Genomic DNA, 18,949 nt, shown 5'->3' with positions numbered 1-18,949 from the left:
GGGGATACATGCTGGGTAGGTTGATCTACTGGACTCACCCATTTGGAGATTTTAAAATGCACCTGCCTGGCTTCACATCCTCAGTGTATCTCCTTTACTTTTAGGATGAACTTCAGATTCCTTACCAAGACCTTCATGTTTCTACCAACCTCTTTGCCCCCATCCCAGTTGGGCTCTGCCTTCTTTGCTGTGGTCCAGCCACACCGGCTCTAGTTTGTATCTGATTTGGGTTGTGCTCTTTTCTGCCTCAGGGTCTTTAAACATTACTATAGACTGAATGTTTGTGTTCTCCTAAAATTCATATGTTGAAATCTTAACCCCCAATGTGATGGTATTAGGAGATGGGGTGTTTAATAGATGATTGGGTCATGAGGGCAGAGAAATAAATTTCTGTTGTTTATAAGCCACCTAGTCTATGGCACTCTGTTATAGCGGCCCAAACTAAGGCAAACATGCTGTTTCTGCTGCCTAGAACTTTCTCCTCTCTTCTATTTCCCCACCCTCATACTTTTGCTTAGCTCAACTTAAATGTCATTTCTCCAGAGAAGAATTCTTGATTTCTCAGAGTGAGTTAGATCTGTTAACTGATCTCATGGTCTCCCCTGTTCTTTTTATTTATTTATTTATTTAAATTTTACTTATTTATTTATTTTTCCCCCAAAGCCCCAGTAGGTAGTTGTATGTCATAGCTGCACATCCTTCTAATTACTGTATGTGGGACGCGGCCTTAGCCGGAGAAGCGGTGCGTCAGTGCACGCCCGGAATGCGAACCCCGGGCCACCAGCAGCGGAGCGCGAGCGCTCAACCGCTAAGCCACGGGGCCGGCCCATGGTCTCCCCTGCTCTTGTCCACAGGACTGATCACAATTCTAACAGTTACTGATTTTTATAATTATCTGTCAGCCCTCCCCAATGGACTTTATGCGCCATTAAGTCACGGACTGTGTTTTGTTTACTACCTTATTGCTAAACCCTAGTTCCTGGCACAGAGTATGGCACATGGGAATAATTTGATGCATATTTGTTTAACGAATGAATGAGTAAACAAATCAGGGTTTAAATGCTGTCTTAGTCAGCTTGGGCTGCCATAATGAAATACCATAGACTGAGTAATTCAACAACAGAAATTTATTTCTCACAGTTCTGGAGACTGGAAGTTCCAGATCAAAGTGCTGACTGGTTTGGTTCCTGGTGAGGGCCAGCTTCCTGGCTTGCAGGCGGCAGTCTTCTTTCTGCCTCACACCTTTCTGGGGGCGGGTGGTAGGGAAAGCAAGCTCTCTGGTCTCCTGTTATCAAGGCACTAATCTCATCCTGAGGACTCTATCCTCCTGACCTCATCTAAACCTAATTACATCCCAAAGGCCTTATCTCCAAATACCATCACATTGTGAGTTAGGGCTTCCACATATGAATTTTGGGGGGACACAATTCAGTCCATAGCACGTGCATTACCTCATTTGATCCTTGATAACCCCTTGACATAGGTTCCACTTCAGGATGAAGAAAAGGAAGCTTAGCAAGTTGAATCTGTCCAAGGCCACTCAGCTAGGTAGTGACAGAACTTGAAATTTTCAAACCTAGGAATATTTGCCTTAAAATGCAACTAAAGATTTTTTTGCCTCGTGAGGCCCCTGAGGCATTATCCTGTTTGGTTTTGAGCCATTTGGTCTGAAGGTAAATGTGCAAGTGTGTGAAGCAGGAACACAAAGGGGAACTGAGATGGAGAGGAGTCCGTACAGCAGATAGCAGGAGAGCACCTGGACACTGAGGGAAAAGATACTGAGAAGGGGCTTCATCCTCAGGAAGAGACCAGGGAAGTAGTCTGACAGGAAATTGGACCCTGAAGGGTTTGGAGTGAAGTTTGGGATTATGATGTCAACGATCATCAGGGAAAGATTTGACTCATCTTCCTTCACCCTCTCGGCCTTGTTCCCAAGTCCCACACCCTTTTGCTGGCTCTGACAGGTTTTCCAGAGCAAGAAAAAGAAGAGCAAAATAGGAAGGGCAAAAACAAGGCAGCCCCTACCTTCCACTGAGGCAGTGGGAGTTACAAAGTTCTCTCTGTTGAATAGGTCTTAGAATAAGAACATTTCTCCCACACAGAACCAGTGTTAAGATAAGGGTGAGGCTCTCACAGTCCTGGGAAGTCTAATTAACTCATGATGATCTGGAAATAGCACTAGAAACAATATATCTCAATTCAGATAACATTTATTGAGCTCTTTCTCTGGAGCAGGAACTGTGGAAAGTGCTAGAGATTTAAGGAGCTGTGTGTGACTTCCTCTGCCCTTAGGAAGATGTCAGCTATGTGATGATTTAGGTACTTTGGGGCACCAGCCCCTTATCTTGGTGACTGCTTCTACAGAAAGGTGAATTCTCAGTCACAGCACACAGGGTGTTGGCCATGCCCGGAACACACTGACCTCCCTTCCCCTTGTTCCCTTTTCTCATCCTCCCATTTGCAGCCACGCCTTCAGAGTGAAGCCTCTGGCCGCCTGGTTCCTGCCAAGAAGGAAATTCAGGAGCTTGGCCTACCCAGTGCGCTGGAGTTGAAGCCCTGAATTTGACTATTAAATAGCCATTTGGCCATGAGAAAGTCATAGCATCCCTGAAACTAAGGAACAAATTACATCCTCCTTGGTTACTTCACAGGGTTCTTGGGGAATATTAAATGAAATGTTATGTATGTACTTCATAAACAGTAAAGTGTTACATAATGCAAAAAATTGTGCTGATCCTCATAGAGTTGATTAGCTGGAGGGGGCCTTAGAGATCCCCTATCGCCATCCCATATTTACTGCATGCCAGGCCTTCTTCTAAGCACTTCACATCTATTAATCCTTTAATCTCAGAGCAGCCCAGTGGGGTAGATACTATTATGATCTCATTTTACACATGAGGAACAGAGAGGTTAAGTGACTTGGCCAGGGTCACACAGTAAGTGGCAGAGCTGAGATTCAAAGGCAGGCAGTTAGGCTCCAGAGCCCATTGTTAACCACCAAACCAAGCCACCTTCTGTGTGCTTCCTTAGCACCCTCTGTATACTCCCTCTGGGAGCACTTGACAGAATTACAATTGCTTGCCTTAGTGATAAAAAAGCTACTAGAAGGCAGGGATTGTATCTCATTCACACATACATACACATACACACCCCCCCCCACACCCTTGCACAGTGCCTGCCACACAGTTAGAGCTCAGTAAATATTTGTTGAATGAATAAATGTCCTCTGGAGAGATATACAGCAAGTCTGATACATCTACTGTGTTTTTCCTTCATCTTTTTCTTGGCTAACTATGCTCATTTCCCTCAACCATTTTCAATAGGAGATTGGCATTTCTCATTGTCCTCATTGTCCTGCATTGCACTTTCTCAACTTCAACAATGACCCAGCTAAAGTCAACTGCCAGGATGTAAACACTGTACTCGGAGAATAGTCTGACCAGCGGTGGGGCCTCTATGACTATCCTTTTCTGCCCTCACAGTGTATGCTCAATATTCAGGACTCTCTCAGGAGCCCACTCTTACCCCTGAACTATTTGAATGCCTGGACAGGTTCTTGACTATGAAACCAAGTACCCAAGGTGACCCTTAGGACTTTACTAGTGGTCTAGGCAGGTAAGGGGAATTCCTTCAACTCTTGCCGCCGCCCACGCCACAGCCCTCCCGTTCCCTTTCGTGGGAGGAGCTGTAAGAAAGCGAAAGAGATTCCTTAAGGTCTTAACGGAAGAAAACAGGTTATGGTCGATGAGAGAGTTGGGGCAGGAAACTGCATCTTCTAATGTGGAATCGAGAGAATTTGTCAATTTTGTTTCACGGTATGAATACAATTGAGTTTTCTTGTAAGAAAAAAGAAATCAGCGTCATTGGCCTCATATATTGGACTATATTTAATGAGATGATGGGACAAGATGTTTGAATTTGGACGTTTTGAAAAGTCCTGTATTATAGTGGACAAAAGTATCTGCGGTTTGCCTGTTGGGCTCCTCCAACTGGGAAAGTACAGACTCTCGTTCTCATCACAGACTGAAAAAACTGACGAAAAGCGAGATTCGGTTATTAGATAAACTGGCAATCACACGCACCATGAATTCTCCATTCCACCCAGGGTTTTTATTTTTAGTTGTTTGTTTTGGTTCGAGATTACTTTCGGGAACTAAGTGCCCCACCGGACAGTCCGAGCTCTGTTTTTGAGTCGGGGTCAACGCCTCCGGCCCGCAGAGCCACTCCCTTTGCGGGTAGGCGACCCATTTGCGGGAGGGCGGGGCCCGGCCGGCGGGAGCGCGCGCCCAAGGCGTCGTCGGGGGTGGGAGCGGAGGAAGGCAGGCGGCCTGGGAGCGCGCGAGGCCTCGCGTGCGCGCTCCCGCCCGCCAACCCGCGCGCCCACGCGCCCGCCTGCACTCCCGGGAAGTCTCGCGATGCCGTAGGCGGCTGCTCCCGCTGCGGGTAGCCCTGGCTGTTGCTGTGGTTGCCTGAGTTGCTGCTGCGGCGGCGACGGCGGCGGCGGTGGAGCTGGTGGAGGTGTCGGCCCTTGGGCGGATGTTGACATTGTGTTGTTGTTATTGCTGACGGTAATGGCGGCGGCGACGGCGACGGCCGGGACCCCATCTCCTCTGTAGCCTGAGCCGAGACGGCCAAGAGCGAACTCCGCGGCCTCCGAGCCCGCGGCAGCGACTCCCCTCAGCCTCCGCCGCCTCGCCAGCCCGAATCCCGGCCCCGGCTCCTGGAGGCAGGCCCCTTCGGGCAGGGGGCCTCGGAGGCTCAGGATGGCGGATTTCGACGAGATCTATGAGGAGGAGGAGGACGAGGAGCGGGCCCTGGAGGAGCAGCTGCTCAAGTACTCCCCGGACCCGGTGGTGGTCCGCGGCTCCGGTCACGTCACCGTGTAAGGCCCGGAGGAGGGCGAGGGCGAGGACGGGAGGTGCGGGGCTGGGGTGGGCCCCCTTACTCCTCGGGAGCCCTCTTCCCCGGTGTCTGCCTTGTGTCGGGGGCCTTCGGGAAGAGGAGGCGACCAGGAAGTGAGAACTTGCAGTATTTTTGTTTGTTTAGGTCTCCGAAGTGGAGACAGACGCTGCCCTTCCTCCCCTACACACCCCTCTTAGCAGGCCCTACAGGCCTGGGATGGTGACGGATCCCAGAAGAGAAGGTTTTTCTCTGGAGTCTGCCCTTCGGGCCACCCCTTCAGCTTCGGGGTGAAAGTACACGTAATGAGGTGCCTCCCCCTTGTGTTCTCATCCAGTTGCCCTGTGGTTCTCTCGTCTCGTCTGTGCCTTTGAGCCTGGTGACATATGGCTCAGAGGCCAGATCTGGGCCGTTAGAGACCCCAGTGACAATCGGTCATGGCTGGTTCATTGCCGTTCTGTCTGTTTCACACATACCCACAGGTCTTCCCAGTTTCCTGCAGAGTCAATTTCTGCGGAACTAATGCAAGTTCCTGTAATTGTGTATGATAAAAATGTGTAGATGAACATGTATTTAAGATATGCAGAACGATATATATTTTTAAAAAAATCTAGGTGATGGACACCCTCTGCTTGGGTTACTGGGGGTTGGGTTCTCTGTAATCTAAGTCCCTCCTTTGGGCATGAACTCTGGCATGGCTTCTTCATTTGATAAGGGTTCCTGTAAGTCCACTTAGCAACCTTTAAAAGTCGATATTATCCAAATAGGGAATGATAGCTTTCCGAAAGGTTATGACTAATAAAGGAATGTGAAGACTTGAACCAAATAATGAGCTGTCCGGAAGTAGGAAGTTTTGTAATGTTTCTCCGAGAAGTCGAGTTTTGTACAACTTGAAGTATTTATACTCTTTTTCATTTTAGAGCTCTTGTTCAAATCAAAGGGTCAAACCTCCATGCTTGTCAGATATCTCCACACTTCACCTTTTGGTTAAAATAAAAGGGCCAGCAAGTCTGAGACTGTTTGGAACAGTTTTCATTATATTTTTGGTATAGGGCGAGTGGGATGTGCGGTGAATAACTTTTAGTGAAACAGTAAGACTTCTCATATGAGATCCTATGTAAGATTGTCAGCAAAATTCTTGCATTGCCCAGTACATGATATGACCAGCCATATTGTTGTTTGGGTATCCTTATGTAATGCTTTGATTTTCTTAGCATCTGTTAGTTTATATTCAGGTGACTTAGGGTAAAAACACTGCATAATCACTGTCATAGTGCCATGAGAAGACAATGGAATTTATCACCACAATAACAGTTACTTAGTGTTTTAACTGTCATCACCAGCAGAATTAAGAAATATAACCAAATATCATGGATATTAAATCTTTCTTTAATATATATCACAGAACTTTTTTACTCTCATAGCCTGCCATTTAATTTTTAGTTTGGCGCTTAGGACGTTTTTACATTCTTTTAAACCTAAGGAGTATATGGGTGCTTAAAGAAGGGATTTTCAAAGTTTTTCATGTTATCTGCCCACCTTTCCCCCTACATTCCTCGTGTCAAAGAAAGCTGGCGAAGTTTTATTGTTTAGAAAGGTGCAGCTGTAGTTGTAATGTTTCCTCTGTTGAAGGAAAAGAAAAGCTAAGCGCTGTTGGGTAGATGGAAAATGTCGTAGGCGAAGTGCTCAGAACCAAATAGGTGATCAGTAAATTTGATTGTAGTTGGCTACTCAGAGAGGTTAACAGGATGGGTGAGAATTACAGGTTCTCAATCTTAGCTTCCTGTTAGAATCACCTGGGGAGCTTTAAAAAAAAACCAAAAAACAAAAACCCTGTCTTTGCCCCAGGCCAGGACAATTGAAGGCCAAGTATCTGAGTGAGTGTCCCTGGCATGGATGGTTTTTTAAAAAGTCCGACAAGTGATTCTGATGTGTAGCCAGGAGTGAAAACCACTATTCCAGAGTATAACGAGGAATGAGGAACTAGATGCTATCAGTAAACAGTATGCCTTTTTACATTGGGAGTTAATATTTCTGTGATCTCCTCAGCCACTTCCCTGTCTTCCATGTTACCTTGGTTCTAGGCTCTGGGTTCAAATCTATCCTCTGCCACTTTTTGGGTAAATTATCTATGTCTCTTTCAGTTAAGATGAAGATAGTATAGCACCTAACTTTTAAGGTTATTAAGGATTAAATGAGACAATACATTGCAAAGAATTCATCACATTGTGTGGTACTGTGTTCAATAAATATTAGCCTTTATTACTTTATTAATTATCCTCCACACCTGTAGTGTTCCACTTTGAGAAACATACATGTAAAGCAAAGTACTAAGAAATCTGAACTGCTGTATTCAAACCTAACAGTGATTCACTTTGGTCTTATTTTTTCATTTCTAAGCAATTTATATGAGGTTAAATTACTATGTGAAGTATTTTGGTGAGAATTAATAAGAATCTTTCTGCATTGAAAGCCTAAGCCTGTTTTGTGATGACATAGATAAGTATAGTAATCGTAATGTAAAACTTGACATGACTCGGTCATGCATAATTCACAGGCATACTATGCCAATGAGCAGTCCAGTTAGCACCTATAAAGGTTTTTGAAATTGGTGCTTATGGGTTACTGTAACTATTGAGCAGGTTCAGTTTTTCTTGCCTTTGAGTATAAATGAAGAGCTATTAAAACAGTTATAGTAAGACTGGTTAAGCTTATCACTGCTGCTGTCTGCACGCCTGCCACCCCCCCACCCCCCACTTTTTAAAACTAAGAGCTGTTCAGAGCAATCTTCTCTTACCAATTTGAAAGTAAATGATAGTGTAAACTGAATCATCTGTAATCCAGGTCGGTCTGAAAAGATGTAGATCTATCCATATGTGTTTTCACAGATTTCACTTTTGAGTAGACCTTTATAGTTGAATATTTCTACTCTTTTTTGTCCTTACTTTAGTATATTGTATTACAGTATTACTCTTATTTTATTTTAGAAATCACTGTATTCTCGTATGGCGTGATTTGGCATGTCATTATAGTGATGTGAGAAAGTAAGTTACCTTCCATTTTCTACTACACAGGCAGGTCTTGCTTAGTTTTGGGGCGTAATCAGATTTTGGGGACATAAGGATGCAAAATGTATAATTTGCATAAACAGTCTGCTTTAAGATGGTGTTTATTTTTTTATATATATATTTTTTTTTTGTGAGGAAGATCAGCCCTGAGCTAACATCCATGCCAATCCTCCTCTTTTTGCTGAGGAAGACGGGCCCTGAGCTAACATCTATTGCCATTCCTCCTCCTTTTTTTTTTTTTTTTTTTTTCCCTTTTTCTCCCCAAAGCCCCAGTAGATAGTTGTATGTCATAGTTGCATGTCCTTCTAGTTGCTGTATGTGGGACGCGGCCTCAGCATGGCCAGACAAGCGGTGCGTCGGTGCGCGCCCGGGATCCAAACCTGGGCCACCAGTAGCGGAGCGCACGCACTTAACTGCTAAGCCATGGGACCGGCCCCCTAAGATGGTGTTTAATACAAATATTTTCATATTGACCCCAAGTCAGGCTTACACTTCGTACTTTGAACATATCAGTATTCTTTCTTGACTTTCTTCTGGATGAGTATAATAATTTCCTTCATTGTTAGATGAAGGAAATACATTATTTCTATATGTTGCATATAGAAAATGTGGCACAGGGTGGCAGCCCCAACAGGGAGAAATCTTGTGCAGAAGCATATTTTGAGGAAAAGTGGTATTTGAAGGAAGAGAGGGAAATGATAAGTTCCTATTTTTGCATAATATTATGTACATGTGATTGAAAATGCTTTAGCTCACACTTGAATTAAAAGTAGATTTCCTGTTTGTGTGTGTGATTTCTCATTTTATTATGTAATGAAGATGAGGAAAAAAGTGGTTAATTTATTAGATAGTATTGGCCAGATTGGTTAATATTTTAAAATTAGGGAGTTCTTTACCTCTCAGAATAAATTTGTGCAAAATATAATGATCATTTGTTGAAGACTGATTTTTCACAGTGATGACAGCACTAACTGATGTGTTAATCTAAAAATTAGAATTTAAAACTAGTTTTAGGCCAGTACTTCCTAGCTAATCTATCATCATAACTGACATTATTTGCTCCTGTCTCTTACTTCATGCCTTTCTATATGAGAATCAAACTTGGGGCTTTCCTACGTCCTATAATCTTTGACTTCTAACTTAAGCTCTGTCATAGAGACAAGTTATTTTGTTGAGGTTTGTTTTTAATGTTATTCTCTTCTAATTTCACTAAATTATTGTGTCTTTGTGTACTCTCTTCTGAGGTATAATCTTCCTACTATCTCTTCAAATAATTCCTTATCCTTCAGCACCAGTTTTATCAGTGGCTGTGGAACATCACTCTCTTTGCTTGTCTTTGTCTCAGGTATGCTGTGGACAATTGCAAGACTTGCAAATGTGACTTGAAATGAAAAAATTTGGAAACTACTTTGGGGTACAATAGGATCTTTCTATAGGAGACATCACGAGAACACCTTAGTATTTATTGATCTTTCAAATGGTAGAGTAAATAAAAAATTATCTGTCTTGAAATGTATCAGTATTTCAAGACTGCTACTAGATGCTGTTACTAATAACAAGAGACCTGAACGTGATTTGCCCAAGTATCAAAAATACAATTAAACCTTTTTTTTTCAACTTCATAACTCCTAACACCTCCTCTCCCCTGACCAACATAATTTGTAAGGCATTTCCATTTTTAAAGATTAGCTTTTCTTTTGAGATTTTTGAAGACCTTATTGATATTTCTCCACAAGGCTGTAAAGTTCTTTGAGGACAGGGATTGTGCTTACTGGTCTTTATTTCTGCACTACTTAGTATAGTGTCTAGAATATTATAGGTCCTGAAGTGTTCTCTAAATAAGTGAGGTAATTGCATATATCTATGGATCTTGTCAGAATTGCCAAAGGAATAACTGTTTTCTTCACTTTCTGTACCTCCTAATGAAGGCAAACAATATTTTACAATAGAACTCTTATAAAATCACATTCAAAAGATAAATGGCTCCTCTTATTTTTTAAACAAAATTTAATAATTATGAGGAATTGTTGAATTAAGGTAGACATTTTTTCCCCAGAGATTTTTCTTTTTATAATTTGAAGGGAAATTAGTTTGATTTAGAATATAGCGTTAAACATATCTTTGAAAATACAAATGAGAAAATGCTAAACATTTAATTGGGCCAACCACTAAAATTTCTCAATGGATAAACTTTCTTAAAGAAATGAGAAATATGCTAGTAAACTGAAGTGTCAAAATTTTGCTATATTTGTATTTCAAATTCATATGGTGTTTCAGTCCAAACAATTCAGTTTGGATTTCTGCCTGCCAACAGATGTGAAATTGACTAGTACTTAAAATTTTATGTGACTAGCTAAGTGGAATACAGGGACTAAATGGTGAAGAGTAAATTATATGAAATTGTTTATGATGGTAAATAGTCCCATACTATTCTTCTAAGTGACATTACTCTAAATAATAATATTATTCTAAGGAATAATATTTTTGAGAGCTGCTCTTGAATTCCAACTTGAGTTTATATTCCTAATAGATGAAAAGCCCAGGATATTAGACCAACTATATATATTCAGAAAGGAATCTTTTAAGTCTCTGTAGTATCTATACCTGGCTTAGCTTTCTAATCTACTATAAAGCTACTTAAGATTTCATTCTCAATAAAATTAGGCTTTAAATATAACGTATAGCAACAGACGCTTTTAGTATCTTACTCTTAGTACCTTACTGTGTGTAAAATTTTTTTGTGACTTTTCATAATTTGTTTCAGAATCCATTTATAAAATGAGATCTTATACCAGTGTCTCTGTGTTTATGCAGTCTAGCTTAATCCCAGTCAGAATCACTAAGGGCATTTTTTAAAAATGCACATTTAGGTTCTTACCTCTTGAGGGGAAGAGCCTAGGAATTTTTGTTTTTAATAAGAGCTTAGGTGGATTCTCATATCAGACACATTTGGAAAGCAGTGGATGGTACTGTGCAAAGAATGTGGTCTTGGATGTCAAGCAGATTGGTCTCAACTCGCAGATACTTCCTAACTATAACTTAACTGTAACCATTAACTTTTCTAAACTTTAGTTTTCTCATCTGCAGAAGGGATAATACCTATCTCAGAGATTAAGTGTGAGAGTCAGAATTAATTTATCTAATGACCTGGAACCATAGTAGGCATTTAGCAAATTATTACTTATCACATATTTTGATGTTTTATCCCTTCATGCACATTTTTTGGTTAATCTATACCATTTTCTTGGAAATCAATCTAAAAGGTGACATATGCTTTCCTGCTTTATCATAAGATCCTGAGATTGAATTATGTGATTGAAGTAGAGGAAACATTTAATCGAAAGCAGATATTACCAGGTTGGTACACAGTGATATTCTTAGAGGCCATTGAAGTATTTTGGGGTTTGAGGATCTTCTCTAAATGGCACTGTCTTTTGAATTGCACATGTGTGGGCTTTTGCTTTCTGTTTACCTTCTTCCTTTCTTTCTATCTAACTGGTCAGCTGTAGGTTAGAAATGAGACAACCAACCTTATTAGAACTATATATAAAGTAAGATAAGTTGGTTCTGAGTGCTGGATTTAGATGCTTAAATTTTAATGTTTAGGTTTTAAGATACTTGTTTCCTTAGAGTATTTTTTGCTTAATCCTTCATTATCAAATGTTTTATTGAGGTTTCTTGATAAGTAATTTAAAAAGCATTTATTAAATTTTATGCTAGATATTATGTGAGGCTCTGAGTATATAGTTATGAGTGAAACACATGTAGTTCCTCTGCCCTCTTAGAGCTTACAGCTGATAGACAAATTATATCTGAGAAAATTGCTATGAAATAGACCAGTAGAGTGCAGTGATTAAAAATAATGTGATTAGAGAGAACGTCTCTGATAAGGTAACATTTAGGAAGGATGAGAGTCCTGTGAAGAGTGCCCCAGGTCTGGAGAACAGCAAAATAAGCTTGGTTTGCCTGAGGAACTGAGGATACTTCTGTATTATGGCTCGAGTGTAGTGAACAAAGGGGATTGTGCCTTGAAATGAGGTTAGCGAGCTCAGAAGGGTCCAGAAAGGATTGTAGAAGGGTTAGAGTGAAATGGGAGAGTAGTTAGGAGGCTATTGGAACAATCTAGATGAGACATGATAGTGGCATAGGTCTAGGGTGATAGTCTTTAGATAAAGGAGGTGTTAGAATTCTGGCTATAAGCCATTAAATTTCACAACTTTTCTATGAGGTATGGAAAAACACGGCAATGGCCACTTTTGCCATCTCATTCCCCAGTTGTGGTTTTTTTTTGTTTTTGTTTTGGCTTTGTGGAGGGTGACATCACAGAAGTGTGGCTGCCCTTGCTGTTGACTGGAGACTATCTTGATGACATACCTGCATTTCCTGTTCTGCTGCCACAGGGCAGCTAGTATGCCAAGAGAGCAGGCATGTGCCGGAAGTGGAGAGGGACTTACCCACAAGATCATAGATTTTGAAGTGAGGACTTTTATAAAGTGGTACCTTTTAGCTACAAGATGTGTGGTGTTTTGATAATGATCTGTTCATTAGATTTGAGGAAAAGATTGTGCTTTTTACATCTTTACACTTAAAACTGAGTTGGATGCACAAGGGCTGAAATTTTCTCACAAGGACTTGGAAAAATGATTTTTTTCTTCTTAAAGGCTCTTTTCTGTCCTACCATCTAGTAAATGAAGTTTACTTAGGGTAGAGTTGGTTGGACTTTTCAGTAACCTAATTTTGTTTTCTTCACACATACATACTTACATACATACATACACACACACACATATATGCTTCCTGCAAGAGCTCCTTGTTTTATTCTCTTTGATCTTGCATTGTTGTTACAGTGGAGTTCTTGGTTAGTCCAGTGAAGGAATTCCTATGTCCTCAGCCTTCTTTCTAAACTATTTTAAACTATTTCTAAGCTATTCAGTTGTAAATGTTACTTAAAATGGATATTTTTGGTAGTCTATACCATAAACCAATTCAACGATGTATTATTTCTTAAATGAACATAATTTATCCTCATCATGTTGCTCATGAGATTTATATAAGTATGAAGAATATTCTAAAATATGTATAAATTAGATATACGAAATCTTTTTTCCTTAGTCTGGTACAGATAAGTAGTTGAGTTGGATTAGTTGAATCCCTATATTATCAGAAGTTAATACCATGAAGTTTAATCACTGTACATTTACATAACTGTCACTGTTTAACAACATATGTAATCTATTAATACTTGAAAATATAATCTTTATTTTTTTATTTTTTTATTTTTTTTATTTTTTTATTGATGTTTTAATGGTTTCTAACATTGTGAAATTTTGGGTTGTACATTTTTGTTTGTCCATCACCATATATATGACTCCCTTCACCCCTTGTGCCCACCCCCCACCTCCCACCCCCACTGCCCCTGGTAACCACAGTCCAGTTTTCTCTGTCCATGTGTTGGTTTATATTCCACATATGAGTGAGATCATACAGTGTTTGTCTTTCTCTTTCTGGCTTATTTCACTTAACATAATATGCTCCAGGCCCATCCATGTTGTTGCAAATGGGACGATTTTGTCTTTTTTTATGGCTGAGTAGTATTCCATTGTATATATATACCACATTTTCTTAATCCAATCGTCAGTCGAGGGACACTTAGGTTGCTTCCACTTCTTGGCTATGGTGAATAATGCTGCAATGAACATAGGGGTGCATAAGCCTCTTTGGATTGTTGATTTCAGATGCGTTGGATAGATTCCCAGTAGTGGGATGGCTGGATCATAGGGCATCTCTATTTTTAATTCTTTGAGGAATCTCCATACCATTTTCCATAGAGGCTGCACCAGTTTGCATTCCCACCAGCTGTGTATGAGGGTTCCTGTTTCTCCACATCCTCTCCAACATTTGTTGTTTTTTGTCTTGGTGATTACAGCCATTCTAACAGGCGTGAGGTGGTATCTTAGTGTTGTTTTGATTTGCATTTCCCTGATGATTAGTGATGTTGAGCATCTTTTCATGTGCCTATTGGCCATCTGTATATCTTCCTTTGAGAAGTGTCTCTTCATTTCCTCTGCCCATTTTTTGATCGGGTTGTTTGTTTTTTTGTTGTTCAATTGTGTGAGTTCTTTATATATTATGGAGATCAACCCCTTGTCAGATGTATGTTTTGCAAATATTCTCTCCCAGCTGGTTGGTTGTCTGTTCATCTTGATTCTGGTTTCATTTGTCTTATAAAAGCTCTTTAATCTGATAAAGTCCCACTTGTTTATTTTTTCTTTAGTTTCCCTAGTCTGGGTAGGCATGTCATCCGAAAAGATTCCTTTAAAACCAATGTCAAATAGTGTGTTGCCTATATTTTCTTCTATGAGTTTTATAGTTTCAGGTCTCACCTTCAGGTCTTTGATCCATTTTGAGTTAATTTTTGTGAATGGCGATAGCACATGGTCCACTTTCATTCTTTTGCATGTGGCTGTCCAGTTTTCCCAACACCATTTATTGAAGAGACTTTCCTTTCTCCATTGCATGTTCTTAGCACCTTTGTTGAAAATTAGCTGTCCGTATATGTGTGGTTTTATTTCTGGGCTTTCAATTCTGTTCCATTGATCTGTGTGTCTGTTTTTGTACCAGTACCATGCCGTTTTGATTACTATTGCTTTGTAGTATGTTTTGAAGTCAGGGATTGTGATGCCTCCTGCTTTGTTCTTTTTCTTTAGGATTTCTTTAGCTATTCGGGGTCTTTTGTTGCCCCATATAAATTTTAGTATTCTTTTTTCTATTTCTGTGAAGAATGTCATTGGGATTCTGATTGGGATTGCATTGAATCTGTAGATTGCTTTAGGTAATATAGACATTTTAACTATGTTTATTCTTCCAATCCACGTGCATGGGATATCTTTCCATTTCTTTATGTCATCATGGATTTCTTTCAATAATGTCTTGTAGTTCTCATTGTATAGGTCCTTCACCTCCTTGGTAAGATTTATTCCTAGGTATTTTATTCTTTTTGATGCAATTGTAAATGGTATTATCTTTTTGAGCTCTCTTTCTGTTAGTTCATTATTAGCATGTAGAAATGCAACTGATTTTTGTAGATTGATTTTGTACCCTGCAACTTTGCTGTAGTTGTTGATTGTTTCTAATAGTTTTCCAACAGATTCTTTAGGGTTTTCTATATGTACAATCATGTCATCTGCAAATAGTGACAGTTTCACTTCTTCGTTACCTATTTGGATTCCTTTTATTCCTTTTTCTTGCCTAATTGCTCTGGCCAAAACCTCCAGTACTATGTTGAACAGGAGTGGTGAGAGTGGGCAGCCCTGCCTCGTTCCTGTTCTCAGAGGGAAGGCTTTCAGTCTTTCCCCGTTGAGTATGATGTTGGCTGTGGGTTTGTCATATATGGCCTTTATTATGTTGAGGTACTTTCCTTCTATTCCCATTTTATTGAGAGTTTTTATCATAAATGGATGTTGTATCTTGTCAAATGCCTTCTCGGCGTCTATTGAGATGATCATGTAGTTTTTATTCTTTGTTTTGTTGATGTGATGTATCACGTTGATTGATTTGCGGGTGTTGAACCATCCCTGCGTCCCTGGTATAAATCCCACTTGATCATGGTGTATGATCTTTTTAATGTATTGTTGTATTCAGTTTGCCAATATTTTGTTGAGGATTTTTGCATCAATGTTCATCAGCAATATTGGCCTGTAATTTTCTTTCTTTGTATTGTCTTTGTCTGGTTTTGGTATCAGGGTGATGTTGGCCTCGTAGAATGATTTAGGAAGCATTCCATCTTCCTCTATTTTTTTGGAATAGTTTGAGAAGGATGGGTATTAAATCTTCTTTGAATGTTTGGTAAAATTCACTGGAGAAGCCATCTGGTCCTGGACTTTTATTTTTTGGGAGGTTTTTGATTACTGTTTCAATCTCTTTACTTGTTATTGGTCTATTCAGATTCTCCATTTCTTCTTGGTTCAATTTTGGGAGGTTGTATAAGTCTAAGAATTTATCCATTTCTTCTAGATTGTCCAATTTGTTGGCATATAATTTCTCATAGTATTCTCTTATAATCCTCTGTATTTCCATGGTATCCGTTGTAATTTCTCCTCTTTCATTTCTAATTTTATTTACTTGAGCCTTTTCTCTTTTTTTCTTAGTAAGCCTGGCTAAGGGTTTGTCGATTTTGTTTATCTTCTCGAAGAACCAACTCTTTGTTTCATTAATCCTTTCTACTGTTTTTTTGGTCTCAATTTCATTTATTTCTGCTCTGATTTTTATTATTTCTCTCCTTCTGCTGGCTTTGGGCTTTGTTTGTTCTTCTTTTTCTAGTTCTGTTAGGTGTAATTTAAGGTTGCCTATTAGGGCTTTTTCTTGTTTATTAAGGTGGGCTTGTATCGCTATGAGTTTCCCTCTCAGGACCGCTTTTGCTGCATCCCATATGGTTTGATATGGCATGTTATCATTTTCATTTGTTTCCAGATAGTTTTTGATTTCTCCTTAATTTCATCAATGATCCATTGGTTGTTCGTAGCATGTTGTTTAATCTCCACATTTTTGTCACTTTCCCAATTTTTTTTTCATGGTTCATTTCCAATTTCATAGCCTTGTGGTCTGAAAAGATGCTTGTTATGATTTCAATCTTCTTAAATTTATTGAGGCTTGCTTTGTTTCCCAACATATGGTCTATCTTAGAGAATGTTCCATGCGCGCTTGAGAAGAATGTGTAGTCAGCTGTTTTTGGATGGAGTGCTCTGTATATGTCTACTAGGTCCATCTCGTCCAGTTTTTCATTTAAGTCTACTATTTCTTTATTAACTTTTTGTCTGGATGATCTATCCATTGCTGTAATCTATCCATTGCTGTTAAGGTCCCCTACTATTATTGTGTTGTTGTTGATTTCTCCTTTTAGGTTTGTTAATAGTTGCTTTATGTACATTGGTGCTCCTATGTTGGGTGCATATATATTTATAAGTGGTATGTCTTCTTGATGTAGTGTCCCTTTTATCAATATATATTTCCCTTGTTTGTCTTTCTTAACCTGTTTTATCTTGAAGTCTACTTTGTCTGATATGAGTATGGCAACACCTGCTTTCTTTTGTTTGCTATTAGCTTGGAGTATTGTCTTCCATCCTTTCACTCTGAGCCTGTGCTTGTCTTTAGTGCTAAGATGTGTTTCCTGAAGGCAGCATATTGTTGGGTCTTGCTTTTTAATCCATCCTGCCACTCTGTATCTTTTGATTGGAGAGTTCAATCCATTTACATTTAGGGTAATTATTGATATATGAGGGCTTAATGTTGCTGTTTTGTCACTTATTTTCTGGTTCTTTTGCATTTCCTTTGTTTCTTGTCCCATTTGTTTTGGACTGCCAATTCAGTTTGGTTGTTCTGTCTTATGACTCTTCTAGTTTTCTCTTTGTTTATCATATGTGGTTTTTCTTTGATTATTTGTTTAGTGGTTACCTTGAGGTTTGGGCAAAAAATCTTGTGTATGAGATAGTCCATTATCTGATGGCCTCCTATTTCCTTATACTAAGTCAATTCAGTCACTTTCCTCTTCCCCTTCTAAGTTGCTCTTGTTATACCTTATTCTATCTTGTGTTGTGGCTGTGTGTTTACAGTGATGAGGTTAAATTTATTTTTGGTGAATTTCTTCCTTTGATCTTTGAGTTTAGTATTTAAGTGGTTGCTAACCTATTCCGGTAAAGATCTACTATTTTTCTGAGTTTGTCTACCTACTTTTCTCCTTCCTCCAAGCTTTGTGTTCCCTTTCTCTTCTTTTTTTCAGGCCTGAGGGCCTTCTTGAGTATTTCTTGTAGTGGGGGTCTCGTGGCCATGAACTCCCTTAGCTTTTGTTTATCTGGGAGAGTTACTATTTCTCCATCATATTTGAAGGATATTTTTGCTGGATAGAGTATTCTTGGCTGAAAGTTTTTGTCTTTCAGTATTTTGAATATATCATTCCAGTCTCTTCTAGCCTGTAAAGTTTCTGTTGAGAAATCTGCTGAGAGCCTGATGGGAGTTCCTTTGTACGTTATTTTTTGTTTTTGTCTAGCTGCCCTTAATATTGTTTCTTTGTCGTTGATCCTGGCTAGCCTTACCACTAGGTGTTGTGGTGAAGGCCTTTGTCTGTTAATATATATAGGTGTCCTGTTGGCTTCGCTTACTGGTATTTCCTGCTCCTTCCCCAGATTTGGGAAATTCTCAGCTATTATTTCCTTGAATAGGCTCTCTGTTCCTCTTTCCCTCTCCTCTCCCTCAGGAATACCTATAATTCTTATGTTACATTTTCTAATAGAGTCAGATATTTCTCGGAGTCTTTCTTCATTTCTTTTTAGTCTTAGTTCTCTCTCCTCTTCCATCTGGAGTATATCTGTATTTCTGTCCTCTAAAGTACTAATTCTTTCCTCCATATTGTCAGCTCTGTTCTTTAAAGATTCCAGATTCTCCTTTATCTCCTCCATTGTGTTCTTCATCTCCATCAGCACTGATTGGTTTTTCTTTATGATTTCAATCTCTTTTGTGAAGAAACTCCTAATCTCATTGAATTGTTTGTCTGTGTTGTCTCGTATTTTGTTGAGTGTTTTTATGATAGCTATTTTGAAATCTCTGTCATTTAGTTTATGGATTTCTGTGTCTTCAGGGTTGATTTCTGGGTGCTTGTCATTTTGTTTCTGGTCTGGTGATTTCATATATTTTTGCATTGTGGTTCCTGTGTTGGTTTTGTTTTTCCTCATCCTGGAAATCTCTGGTTGCAATTTCCACCTGCCGCCACTGTCTGGTGGTAAAGGGCTGTGTAGTCTAAGCCCCCTGCGCTCTGCCCCAGTTTTTCTGCTGCGATCTGCAGTTTTGTTTTTTTTTTTCCCCGCTGCGATCCACGGGTCCAGTCGTTTGATCGGGTCTGCCGCAGATCACTTGGTCTGGTCTGCGGCGGATCGCTAGGTCTGGTCTGGTCGGTTGAGCTGCAGAGTCCGGTTTGCCGGGAGGGGGGAGCT

General features: G+C 39.9%; 1 protein-coding gene across 1 annotated transcript in view; it reads left to right on the top strand.

Annotated features, from left to right (window-relative positions):
* The first annotated feature begins 4,447 nt into the window (after positions 1-4,447).
* CHIC2 (cysteine rich hydrophobic domain 2) overlaps positions 4,448-18,949 on the top strand; it is a 68,671-nt gene continuing 54,169 nt past the window's right edge. Inside the window, exon 1 of the mRNA XM_058547093.1 lies at positions 4,448-4,882. Coding sequence (XP_058403076.1) covers positions 4,764-4,882 — 119 coding nt within the window. The 5' untranslated portion in view covers positions 4,448-4,763. The remainder of the gene's footprint in view (positions 4,883-18,949) is intronic.

Source organism: Diceros bicornis, chromosome 8, assembly GCF_020826845.1.
Source record: "Diceros bicornis minor isolate mBicDic1 chromosome 8, mDicBic1.mat.cur, whole genome shotgun sequence".
In the NCBI taxonomy this organism is placed as follows: domain Eukaryota; kingdom Metazoa; phylum Chordata; class Mammalia; order Perissodactyla; family Rhinocerotidae; genus Diceros; species Diceros bicornis.
The sequence above is the reverse complement of the archived record's forward strand: the minus strand, read 5'-3'. Positions and strand labels throughout refer to the sequence as shown.